Genomic DNA, 13525 nt, shown 5'->3' with positions numbered 1-13525 from the left:
ATTATTTTAATCCCTAGCTTGTTATGGCCGATTGCATAAATGATTGCTCATGGTTCAGAAGTGTTTTTTCCCATTCAAATATTCAATTTTAACTGGTAATGTACTTAATTTTTTTATAAGGATTTTAAACGGGTGATTATTACGAAGCATCATGCATATTATTTAATTACAATTATTTTGTTGTTATTAAGATTGTGTGATCTTTAATTTTTTTCATGATGAAAACAAAAATGCTTGCCATTTGCATATTATTTTATATTCGCATTTCCCTTAAGTATCCCTTGTTTTTCTGCAACTATAATGAATTTATTACGTTTTGTATTTGAAAATTTAATAAAAATTTGTAAATTAAAAAAAATTTAAATTTTTTTTTAATTAATTTAATTGCTATGGAAAATATAATTTATAACTTTGTTTTTATGTAAGATCATGATGAAGAAGCTGATCGTGATTTAACTTCTTTAATCTTTTGAATTAAAAATTTTTACGTATAGGGAAGGGAAAAAATACTCAATGAAATAAGTTTTGTACGTGTATTGTATAAGCATATAAGTTCGTAAGGCCTTATTAAAAAAAAAATTTCCTGACCATAAAAATTGTTCTGTGCTTATTATAACTTCGAATGAAAAAGTATAATGATATAAATTATCTGAAAAGAAACTCAATTGCTTATTCTAAATAATAAAAAATAATGTTCTTATATTTTCCGTTAATTCCTACACGAAGTTTCAATAGTAGTATCCAATAGTATTTCAAGCTATTTGTATTAAAAGTGGAAATTAGGATTAAAAATTATCAAATGTGGAAAAATGCTATTCTAAAAAATTTCCGTAGCTTATGAGTTAATATTTGAAAAAAATGTATTCAAAAAAATAATTAGCTTTTTAAAATTGTTATTGTTAGTTGCAAACATAAAACTATAATTCTAACTAGTATAAGTATATAAAAAATGTAAAAAGAAAGACTTTTAAATAGGAATGGAAGCAGTCCAATATGCTTTTTATGCCTGAAAAATTAATTTTTTGCGAAGTAAAATTTCATTACGCATTTTTTATTCTTTTTGCATACTATGTATAATTTTTTGTGAGAACTTAATTATTTTTTGTTTAATTTCTTGTTTTAAATCTTTACTTCTAACTAAAAGAAAACAAAAATTGCCTTATGAATTATTTTCGAATGCAGTTTTTATATTGATTGCAAATATGAGAATGTTTTTTTTTCTCTCTCAATCAGCTCTATTTTTGGAAGCTTTCGGGAAACTTACAAGTAAAATACACTCTTTCTTTACATTTAATTTCTCTTACTTACAAAGCATTTATAAATTGATTCATAATGTACGCTGTTGATTAACTTTATTAACTGAGTATAAATTTTGGTTTGTTCCTAAAAATGTTTTCAGAATTAATTTAAAATCTAAATACAGTTTTAATTTCTAACAGTTTATACAGTATGCTTTCGATATCTCTCTAAGTAGCATTATTTTTGAGATAGCGGGTTTTCGAGATAACAAGTTTAGAATCAAATGTGTTCTAAAGAAAGAGTACTAATAAAAATATTTGTATAATAGTTGGTCTAAATGCAGCAATGATGATTTTATTTTAAAAGCAACACAAAAATAACTAAGCAAACATAAATAGCAAAACATAATAACATAAAAAAATTAGTTTGCAATAAACTTACATCAATAGAGTTTATAAAAACTCTACCATCTTGACCTGTTGACATAATTTTCGAAAATAATCATCAATCAATTTTTCTATTCGAAAAGCAATTGCCCAGTCATCGAACTATGTTGTGTTTCTGGAGCTTTTAATGAAACACCCTCCCTCTAAAGAAGAAAAAAAGCTCATACGGTTTTTAAATATTTACATCAACTTCTTTCCAATGAAAATGCTCGTAAATTGTTTTTAATGCATTTGGGTGAAAATATTGGTGTCCTTTGTCCAATCCTCTCAATTTAATTTATTGTTCAGCGAATGTCGTTTTTCAGAATGTGTGTTGGCATGTGAATGATTTTAATAGCTATTTCATTGAGAAAAAAAATAATAAAATGAAGTATGATTTCTTGAAGGTGAAACTTCAAGAAACGGAAGAGGAGGAGAGTAAAGAACAGGAAGTGAAAGATTTCTTCGCTACCATAGCCGGAGGAGATCTTGAAGTCGATTGCTATGAACTGCAAGAAATATTGAATTTTGCACTAAAGAAAGGTATCACGCTCACTTTTTATATTTAAACTAAACCACATGCAGCTTTATTTCATAATACTCTCAACATTTTTTTAACTGGTATACTGAATTTTTGTTTATAATATGCATTACTTTTCATGAATGGAATTTCATTTCATCTCTTCTTTATTCCCGATCAGGGCTTCGGGGACACAAATAACACTTTTGTTTTGTTAAACAGTCATTCACAGGGTTGGACGCCTGGTGGCTGAGTGGTAGAGCTTCGCACTCCTGTGCCACAGATCCTGGGTTCGATGCTCGGACCGAGCAAGGTTGACTCAGCCTTTCATCCCTTCAGTGGGTCGATAAATGAGTACCAAGCATGCTTGGGAACTAAACACTGGGGGTTCCGCGTTCGGCTGACCACCTGACCGGAACATCTGCTCTTGCACCCCAGAGCTCAAGGTCAAAAAAACTGAGATGGGCACCGTAGGCCTTGGCCCTCTGTGGGCTGTCGTGCCACTGAGTTTACGTTTTTATTTGAATTTAACTATTATTATTTAATATTTTTTTTTTATAAAATAACCATTTAAGTACATTTCATTTTAAATAATAATAATCGTGAGAGGTTTAAAAAAACAAATTATTCAGGTTTTTAGTCGGGAATAATAATAATCACATTATGATGAGTTAAAACATTTTTTAAAAAAAGTTAACTATCAGTATTTCGATATTTTTTTTAAAAAAAAATTTATGTTTATAGCGTTAGTTCATTAAACTGAATTACTTTACAAAGTTTTAAAAATAAATAAATCTGTTGAGCTATTAATTTAACGAAATTTTTTTTATTGTGTATGTATATATTTTCTAGCTAAAAACGGCATGAGTATTTACTATAGCATTGGGTGTTTCATACTATATTAAATATTAAAAAACATCATTAAAAGTCGAGGATGAATTTAAAGTATCTGTTGAAACAAGAACAAAACTTATATAATTTAAGTATAATGAAATAGTGTGATAAGTATAATGCTTCGCGAAATGACTGCTTCATTTTGTGTTTTGAGCTTTTTTATGTGAATTGTGTTAATTAAATGTAACTGCTCTATTAATCTTTAATTAATGTAATCATTATTTAAAGCAGAAAGCGACTTTGCTACCAATAATTTCGTTTAAGTCGATACACTAAACCAGAAATAATTAAAATTTGAAAATACGTTTGAAAGCGGTAGTACCAGGAAATTATAACTTCTTAAATATAGTTTTTTTTATAATTAATTTTATAAAACTCTACTTTTTGGATATTGATGGTTTCTGTTTAACCCATTTATAAAACTGACCCATAATGCTAAGTGAAGAAATGATACTTAAAGAATATCAAACAACCACGGGCAAGCAACTAGTCCAGTTTTAAAAGACATTTGGGTGACTCTCTGTGGTGGAAAATACTTCTAATTTTGACCCAGGTCAGACGGCGTGGACAGCCGCTGAGCTGGTTCCCATACCGTTCGAGCATACCGTTCAATGGAATAGAATAAAATTTTATTTTGTATAAAAGTACGATAATGAATACTGTTAAAAACGTTTACCCAACTCTTACGCGTACAGTGAAATTTTTATTTTCTTCGTCTACTTTTTTTTTGTCGAAATGATATCTTTAGAATCAATAAAACTTAAAATGGACTTGTAGCGATATATTAAACATGAATAGTAGCGGCGCTAGACAGAAACGAAGAGAGCACGATGCTGCAAAATACAAATCACAACCCTTTACTCTTGTTTTTTGTTGTCGTGTTTTCTTTAGTGCTGATTTGGTAGTATGTCGAAAATTATTAAAAGCAAAACTTTATTTTTTTATTTCTGCCAAGCGCTGTTATCTTTTCCGCTGAAAATAGTTTTACCTTAATTTTAAGTGTTTTATTTCCCATTTCAATAAAAATAGTTTTTCCATTTGAAAATTTCGAAATCCTGTAACCGTAAAATCTGAATTTTTTTTTTTTTAACATTCTTCTTGGGCGTTATTTTGAACGGTATGCACGCCAGGAAATAAAAAGCCAGCAAAGCTATTTGATAATCAGCTTGTATAATTGTTTTACTATAGTTATATTAAATTTAATTATAAAAAAATCAATGCATTTTTATGCAATGAAATATTTATTGATTGTTAATTTTGATTGTTTCTACTTCCAGCTTTCTTGGTATTAGGTAGGCCCTGTTGAAAACAGTCTTTATTATGTATAGAAATTTTATTGCAAAACACCCACATTTGTTTTTCATTATTGTTACAATGTGCATGGTTTTGTTTCAATTCATTATCTATTTATGTCTAATTTATTTGTTGTGTTTTTATTTTTTTCACCCCACCTCACCTTTTGAATTTGCTACTTCTACAAAAGAGCATGGTAAGGATGGTTACAGAAAAAAATATTAAGCTTTTTACTAACACAACTAACAATCACAACCAACACACTGCATGAGCAATGTCAAATCATATCGCAAATAATTGTGGTATTCAAATTGTTGTTAAAACTCGAAATGCCGGAATAGTGAGGCTCGCTTCAAAAACTGTTAAATGAAATAGTAATTTCGAGTAAACCATTTTTCATTGACTATTCATGAAGTAATGTGAAATTCTGTCGTTAAAGTAACGCAATAACTACATTCAATGTCTGGTAAAGTGATGTATTAATATATATAGTCAAAAATAAAGTAAATAAAGGTTAAAAATATTTATAAGAAAACCACACAAAAAAAATAAAAATTTTGATCACATTGTGGTTACCCATTGGTCAAATTTTTTTTATTTAATTTTAATTCCACACAAGCAATTCTTTCCCTTCTTAAGTATTCATATTCATTCATAAAATCAAAGCCAAGACAGTAATTATAAATAAGATAATCATAAAAAAACAACATAAAAACACTTTAAATTAATATTATGTAAAACCATTTAAAATTCACTCTGGTAAAAATAACTCTGTCTGGAACAAAACTCCAAGATGTTTCAAAATTATCGTCTGTTTTTTTTTAAATTTTTATTTATTTATTTGATCTCGCCGTGCTTCTCTTTTATTGATGCTTATGTTAGCCTGATTTTTTATAACTCTTACAACTTTTTATTTGTTATTATGATGTTAAAGTGGATATAATGTGCAGACGTTGAAAACTTAAAACAACACCTATTTTTAAGGGGTAAATCATCGCAAATAAATAACTAAAAAAATAAGAAATAAACAAAAAAGAAATATCAAAATCTAACGAATAACTAGAGAAGGAGGAAAGATGTAGAACATCAAAGCGCGTTTGATTGCTGAAGGAAACAGAAAAGAGGTAATGGCCGTTATTGAAAACGCCCCCAAGTTTCATTAGACAATCTAAATGGCTTTGGTGTTTCTCATCACATTTTCCACACTAGTGATTCTGTAAGATTTTGACTCCTACTTATTTTCGGTCCTTATTATACACACATTTTGTGTTTAATTTTTGATAAGAGCGATCAATACAAAACATTGTGTAAAGTCTTTTTTAATTTTTTTTTCTATTACATGTATAGTGTGCAATATAAAAAGTCAAACACCCTGAATAACTTTTGAAAAATAATCGCATTTTTACTTTCTAGAGCTCAATAATTCGAGGACTAATCTCAAATATGTTTATTAATTTGTAAACACACGATATTTTAAGTTATGACGTTAGACACAAACATGTACTTTCTCTAAACATTCATTAATAAATAAACATTCAACAATTCATAAATAAACATTCATTTTTTGACCGTCAAATTATGAGGGTAGCCGCAATCTGGAAAATAAAATTACAATACTTTAGTAGAGAGTGGTCGAAAGTTTGAACCTTTTAGTCTTAATTTTTGCACATTGAGCTATATTGTGGAAAGTTTTTAAGCAAATCGAAATTTTTTTTGCATACAATTATAAAACTCGCTTATCGAAAGGTATTTCCATGTAAGAGAAATTTTTTAATTTATTATTTTTTATAATTTTGTTAAATAATGAAAAAAAAACATTTACATAATTTTAAAGTGTGTTAATTTAAATGGTGAAATTTAAATATTGTATATTTAATGAATTAAATAAGTACGTTTTTGTGTCTAATTTTTGAAGTATCTGCCCTAGTTAATTAGTACATTTAAGGTTAGAACCTTCAACTAACAAGGTTGAGTCTTAGTCGGTGGAAATCCAGTCATTAGATCAAAAGTTATTCAAGGTGTTCACATTTTCTTTTCGCAGTGTACAATAGCAGTTCTGAAAATTTATATACTAATGGGAATTGTAACCCGAAAGTTCGTAATGTCAGAATAATACTATAAATAAGTCGTGAACATAAATAAAACACGATTCTTAACCTTAAAATATAGAAATTAGTAATTACTTGAAATAACAGATTTGCCTCGGTAACAAGTACTTAATCAACAGTTTCAAAGCCACAATTTTTTGCGAATTTTTTCACAGCATGAGCAGCAGTTACTAACATGTAGATAGAGCTAACATAGAAAAGTAGTTGGCTTAATAGATGCAGTTATTATGCATTACGGTTTGTTTGTCTTTTAAAAAAATATTGTTAAATGTGACTTTACATCTTAAGTTTTTGGACAGACCAAAAAACAATCCAAAAATTCTACATTAGATTGTTCTGAAAAAAGATTTTCTAGCTGTTCATACATTAAAAGCTGATATAGAAAAATATATAGGATGTCCACTAAGGTCTGTGTTCACTTTCTTAACCATTAAACGGCTACAGCTATAGTCATGAAAAGTTGTCTTTGAATAGTAAAATAGTCTTTGTATAGTAAAATAGCTATGTGCTAAAGTACGAGTCAACTTGCATCGGCATCTGGTGAAAAACTGGAGAGTCACCGTTCATATCTCAAAAATGGCAAGTGTATATATGGGCAAGTGTTTACACCAGGTAGCTCTCTAACCAATTTCATCCTGCAGAGCTGGCCTGCTCAACATATGACCTGCCAACACTCAATTTGTGGCCTTCAAAGTTTTCATATAAATCGAAAAATAAAATTTGAATTTTTATTTGACCTAATATGATTTAGTTAAAAAGGGATTTTTAATATACGGATATCAATATAATTCTTCTCTCTGTAAATATTGGCCTCAACTTTTGTTGATCTTTGAAACCAGGAAAGATGTTCAATGGATTCTGCTCCGTTACGAACTCTGCTTCTTTGAGGACCAAACATGCTTCAAAACCAGTATTTATTTCGATTTAAATAAATAGGTTCGAACTTGATTGCAACCCTTGGTGTATCTAGTTCAGTTCAGCCTTGGTAAATTAAAGCCCATTTTACGTTTTTGATATAAGTTCGGTTAACAGTTAACTTTGCGATGTCTCAAAATGAAAAGATCACGCTTTGTTCATAACCTAAATGACATTAAAGCAAGCAGCATATGTCTGGAGGTTTGTATGAAAAAGTGTTTCTTACAAAGTTCTTGAATATTGCAGTTATTTTCATCTTGTGTATGCTTATATTTTTGTTACATGCAATTCTTTTTTTTAGTATCAAATGTTCCTTTTTAAATTCTTAAATGATATAATTTTTTTCATACATTATTATTGCTTTCTTTAAAATCTCTTGAACTGCGGCAAATATAGTTGGCATAATATAGCCTACAGGCTATATTATGCTAACTAAATTTGCAGGGCAAGGCTGAAATTGCGCTTGACAAATTTTTTTTTAATGTTGTCGATATGAAAATAAAAATACTAAGTCCTTTATATAATCGAGAAAATTTTCCTTATTTTGGAAGTACAGTGCACTCTCGATATCTCGAAAACCTTGTTATGTCAATACAAAAATATTTTTATCCTTGGCATTAAGTATTCACCTAATGTTAATTTGAATTCCTATGTCGAAGAATTTCTTCTCAAAACCTTCAATTGAATCAAATTCTTCAAATTGAATTTTTTTGAGAAAAATCACTTAATAAGTTTATTGTAAACCAATTCTTTTCTATTAAATGCACAATTATTTTTGCCGTACTTTTAAAAATAAAATTATCAATGTTTTATTTGGACTTATAGTCAACTATCATTACATACATATTTAATGGTCTTACGTTTCATGACTCTACTTTTCAGAGTAATATTTTGGAATATATTTTTCTACTTTTTAGAACATTTTTAGTTCTGTGCTTGTTATCTCCTTATTTTCATAGCTTCCCTTCAACTTTGAGATATCGAGAGTCTAATGTATATGCGATTTATAAATCTAGTGTTCTCCGATTCTGAATGCTTTTTTTTTTCAGTTTGATTCATGCTTTTAAAATTGTTAATTTTTGACAATAATTGTTTTTAGAGTTCGAATTTGAGGGATTCTCACTGGATGTCTGCAGAAGTATGGTTTCCATGATGGACGTATCCTTTCTTTAATCATTCAATCCATTACCATTTATACAACCAGTGCAATTGATCCTCTCGACCATTATATGTTGCAGCCATTTGAATGGAGAAAAACGATCTTATTTAAAATCGGCTCAGGATTGGTGTGAACACTACGTTTGGCAGTCTAATAAAAAAAAAAAGAGTTTGTGGCAATACACTATCCGGCCAAAAGTATCCGGACACCCAGAGGTATGGACTTAGTGTCCTGAGGCACATATTAATAGGATGTTGGTCTTCCTTTTGCATCGATGACAGCTTTCTATGAAGACTTTCCACCAGTTTTTGATAGGAATTGACTTCCATCATAGCTGAAGTGAGTGCTTGCAGTGAGGATTTGTCTGGGGCTACGTAATCTGCGCTCTAATTTATCCCAAAAGTGTTCTATGGGGTTTATATCGGGACTCTGAGAAGGCCAGTTCAGTTTTTGAGCAACCATTTTGTCAAACCACGTCTGTACAATCCTCGATGGAGCAGTTATCCTGCTGGTAGAGAAATGGGCCTGAAATATTGCCATAGAGTTGGGAGTGCAGTATTATCCACATCCATCTCAGAGTTAATGTTTCTAACCATGACCACAGGCCCAGGCCAAACCACTAGAAACACCCCCACACCATGATGCTTCCACCACCACAACAACCGGGTGTCCGGGTACTTTTGACCTGATAGTGTATAATGATAAGATACTTATTATAGTTAGAATAGTTGTAAGGATCAACAATTTCGAAACCAAGGGCATGGTACTGGCAATGTGGTTAGTAATGCGCCGCCATATAGCTGCTGGTGACCATTAATTTTATCCCATAATGGATGACTATCAAATTTTATATAATGATATAAGCTTTTTATTACTTCAATTAGAGCAGGGTTGATTGTCAGTCCAACTCAAAAATCCTGAAAATTTCTTGAACAAAATCATTAATGACGCACTTTAAAAAATTAATGTCTTGATAAATTTAAATCATAGATAATTTCAAAACATGAAATTCTAAATAAATTATATGCAGCATAATTTAAATGAATAATTATCTATAAGTTTACTTTTATCTCTAATCACATTTATTTTTCTATCAAATGAAAGCGAAACCAAGTATAAATTCTGTTTCTAACATTTTTGAATAAAATATGCAAAAAATTTTTATACATAGATGTGATCGAAGATTTCTTGAAACTTCTGGAACTTAGATTTCCGGATCGCGGTTTGCGAGAAAATCCGGAAATCCGAATTTTTCACGGAGCACAATCATCTCTGCTTATGATTTATTACTAAAAATTATTATTAAATGATTATTTTTTTGCAGTACTTACAATAAAAAATTATATTTAATCGAACATGCGATTTGTATTGTTACTTGATTAATTCTTAACTGACTTGAAAGGTTGATAGATCAGGAAAACTAGGATTAGAAGAATTTAAAAATTTATGGATGGATATTCGAACATGGAAGGTAATTTTTTTTCAAAAAAATATTCATTATTTTTTTTTTATTTCTTTTATAGAATAATTTCTTCTGTTTATTCTTAGTTATTTTATAACTTCTTATTTACTTTTACATTATTCCCATGTTTTTCCATTTATTATTTTTCACATTTTATGTTTATTAACGCAAATGGCAATGGTTAAAATAAGAAATTGTTTTAAATGAATTAAAAATGTAAGTGACTAATCTAACACAGGAAAAAATGTAAGTTACCTAAACATTGTTAAAATTTTTGATATGAAATAAAAAAAAACTTTTATTTGTCATATAATTAAATATAGCGCATATTTTGAAAAAAAACTTAATTGGATATTTTTTCTCTTTTTTCAGAATGTTTTTAAGAAATACGACGTGGACCAATCAGGATCTTTAAATACTATAGAATTGAGGGGAGCTTTACATTCTGCTGGTAATGAACTCATTTTTGTTGCTTTTCAAAATATTCCTTTTAAGATTTAGAAAAACGGTGGCAATAAAATTGTAAAATATTTCAGTGACATTCATACAATGTCACAAAATCACTAAATATTTACACAAATGTTTGAAAATATGATCGAGTTAGTATCTGAACTTCCTTTTTAAAATCTAATTTTTTTTAGAATAATCTCGGATGAATAGTATTTAGACTGAATTTTTTAAGAGAAATTCGGAATAGTATCGAAACTTCATTAACAAAAACTGAATTTTTAATAATAATTTCCGAATAGTATCTAAACTTTATCAAAACCTGAATTTTTAATCAAAGTGTAAAATAGTAAAATAGTGTCTAAAATTTCATAATCGAAAACTGAATTTTTAAGAATAAGTTCTGAATAGTATTTGAATTCCTTTTTCAAAATATGTTTTTCGTCTTTCATTAAAATATTTAAAAAACTAAAATATGTATTTGCAATATATTAAATAAGAGGTGGCATAGGATTCAGTACTGTCTATGCCTAATTTATCATAAGGGATGAGGGGCCTAGGGCCTGGGCCCCTATTATTAATGTTACAAATAATTTATTTTTCGTTAAGAATTGTCTGTTAAAATTATGAGTTAGCAAAAATTGTAGGAGATAAAAGCTCAAATTTACTAATATATAGTATATTACTGATGTTATAAATAATTTAAAGGAACTTTATAAATATACAATAAGTAAATTTTTTAAAGTTAGGACCAGGAGGCCCTTGATATTGTGTTAAGAGACGTTTCTAGATCAGGCCCTAAATACGGTCCATATTTCTCGTTGTGAGCCGGATATATTGGGGAATACCCCATTTCGAAAATATGCTACACTGCTCATATCTGTGATGTCATCTCATTAGTGTAATTTAATATTTGGAACTACTGGCTTTGTTGGTGATTCAATGATGTTTTTAAATCATTGAATTGATCATCAAATCATTGAAAATCAAATTATTTTATTTTTTTTAAAAAAAATCATCTTTCTAAAAAACATTTTAATATGAGACTGCTCAGATTTTTTAAAAATTTATGTCAAATAAATATATTGCTGTGTTCGTTTCATTTAGCAAAATTTCCGACGTACTTAACTTGAAATGCGTTTTTGATAATAGGGATATTTCGCAGATTTACGTTAGCTTTCGTACGTAACGTTTTAAGCAATTGCACATACACCCGAAAAAAGAAAAAAAAATTACGAAAGGGAAAATATGTTTTACAAAATTCTTATTTTCCCTTACGTAAGTTTGTACGTAAAAAAGAAGTTAAACACGTAGTGGAACGAAAGAAGTTAAAACGAAGCTAACGTAGTGGAATATCATTTTAACTTTGATCACAAAATCAAAACAAAGATATACAATGGACTTGGACAACAAAGCAGTGGCATACGACTCTAGGTAAAACTGCTGTTCTGTGAGTAGAAAAATGTCGTAGATTTTAATGAATTCAGCGATAAAGAATGAAGCTTATTATGTAAATTTGTGGTCGAAGATTGAAGAAATTTAGTTTATACATGAGGTCCACAAATAACCATAACTTACAGTAGTTTGCTTTAAACTACACGGGTAAGTTAGTAGTAATATATAGCACGATTCATTTCTAAATTTCATCATTACATATTATCAAATTCGCAATCAATGCCCATTTTTTTAGTTTGAAGGTCTGCTTAAACAGAAAACAACATTTAGCAGCTATAAACAGCGTGGTTGTAGCTTTGTCTTTGTAGCGTAAATCACGTCAACATAACGTAAAAATACGTAGCATCTAAATACATTGCATATTACATACGACAGCGCATGGAAGCTTAAGTAAAAGTGCAAAATGGATTGATTTTTTGACTGTTTTTTCAGTAGTTAATGATACACTTCGAATTCATTTTAGATGAATTTGAATCATAAGTGTGAATCGATAATTTTTAAGACAGTAATATAGTTTGTAATGTATTGTTATGATTTGTTTTTAATGAAATTTAACTGAGTATAAAGTGAAGTTCTTTAAGTACCTTTAAAAGAAATTAAGATTAAATTATGTTTTCAGGTTATCGCTTAAATTTCCATGTTCTGAGAGCTTTGGTGCTGCGTTATGGAAAGAAAGGAAAAGTCACTTTTGACGATTTCATTACGTGCGCCGTCAAATTAAAGACTATGATTGGTAAGTCTCATTTAGAAGAAACTCTGCTCAAGCCATTACATGTTTTAGTCCTTTTTAAAAAAATCAATTTAGCAGTGTTTGATACAATCAATACTCAAATTAGCCATCTTAAAATGAGTTACATAAAAACCTCGCAAATAACGGTTTAGATATAATTTTGTAAGGTTTTGATTTTGACGAGAATTTTCGAACGAGAAGAGTAAATCAATACAGCTGTATGCCGGGATAGCCTGGTAGGTAGGACGGTGGGCTCGTGAGAACAGAAGTTCGAATCTCATCGGGCGAAGAATCGCAGTGTACTAAATTGTGACTGTGTGCGTTAAATCTGTCGGAGTTACAAAGTCCCCCAAGTTCCCATAACAATTCTCTGAGTGTATTAAATTGGAGATGGGTCGTTCTATGGTTCAAGTCACAATTATGGTCGGGTCCTCCCTGTAAAACGAGATGTGACGTGTGTGTGACTGAAGTAGTATTCGTGGCTATATAGATGGCACCTTCTGCCTTAAAAAGTAGGTTGATTTCAAGCAGGTTTGCTGGCATTGGTGAATGGAATAAGCAACAACAAACATCAAGAGATCGGGAGGTCACTAATTTAAGAGACTCTTAACGCGAAAGAAACTTTTTAACGCAAATTTTATTTCATTTCCATAAATAATTTGAAAATGAGCAAACATTAAGTCACGAAGTTTCAATTGCTGAAAAAAAATTTCGAAATATCAAAATGCAAACAATTTATTGGAAGAGAACTTCATTGCGTAATCCTAAGTTATCCTCTCATAATTTTTCATTATGAAAAATCCTTTTCGCAATTTGAAACTTCATTGCTTACTCTAGCTTGAACTATCTTTTTCTATACTTTAAATTACTTATGGAAA

At 29.4% G+C, this 13525-nt stretch overlaps 1 protein-coding gene across 13 annotated transcripts in view; it reads left to right on the top strand.

Moving 5' to 3' along the window:
* Positions 1-13525, top strand: part of CalpA (calpain A) — a 93932-nt gene that overhangs the window by 75298 nt on the left and 5109 nt on the right. For 7 of the 13 annotated variants that reach the window (XM_087153088.1, XM_087153089.1, XM_087153094.1 and 4 more), the window contains 6 exons: positions 2072-2207; positions 4356-4370; positions 8494-8552; positions 9956-10024; positions 10388-10466; positions 12537-12650. In XM_087153088.1, the coding sequence (XP_087009214.1) occupies positions 2072-2207; positions 4356-4370; positions 8494-8552; positions 9956-10024; positions 10388-10466; positions 12537-12650 (472 nt within the window). The remainder of the gene's footprint in view (positions 1-2071; positions 2208-4355; positions 4371-8493; positions 8553-9955; positions 10025-10387; positions 10467-12536; positions 12651-13525) is intronic. The other 6 variants (XM_043051893.3, XM_043051897.3, XM_071184450.2 and 3 more) reach the window with 1 other exon arrangement.

Source organism: Parasteatoda tepidariorum, chromosome 10 (assembly GCF_982258835.1).
Source record: "Parasteatoda tepidariorum strain Cologne lab strain chromosome 10, Ptep-v5.0, whole genome shotgun sequence".
In the NCBI taxonomy this organism is placed as follows: Eukaryota; Metazoa; Arthropoda; class Arachnida; order Araneae; family Theridiidae; genus Parasteatoda; species Parasteatoda tepidariorum.
This window is presented reverse-complemented; position numbering and strand designations above follow the sequence as displayed.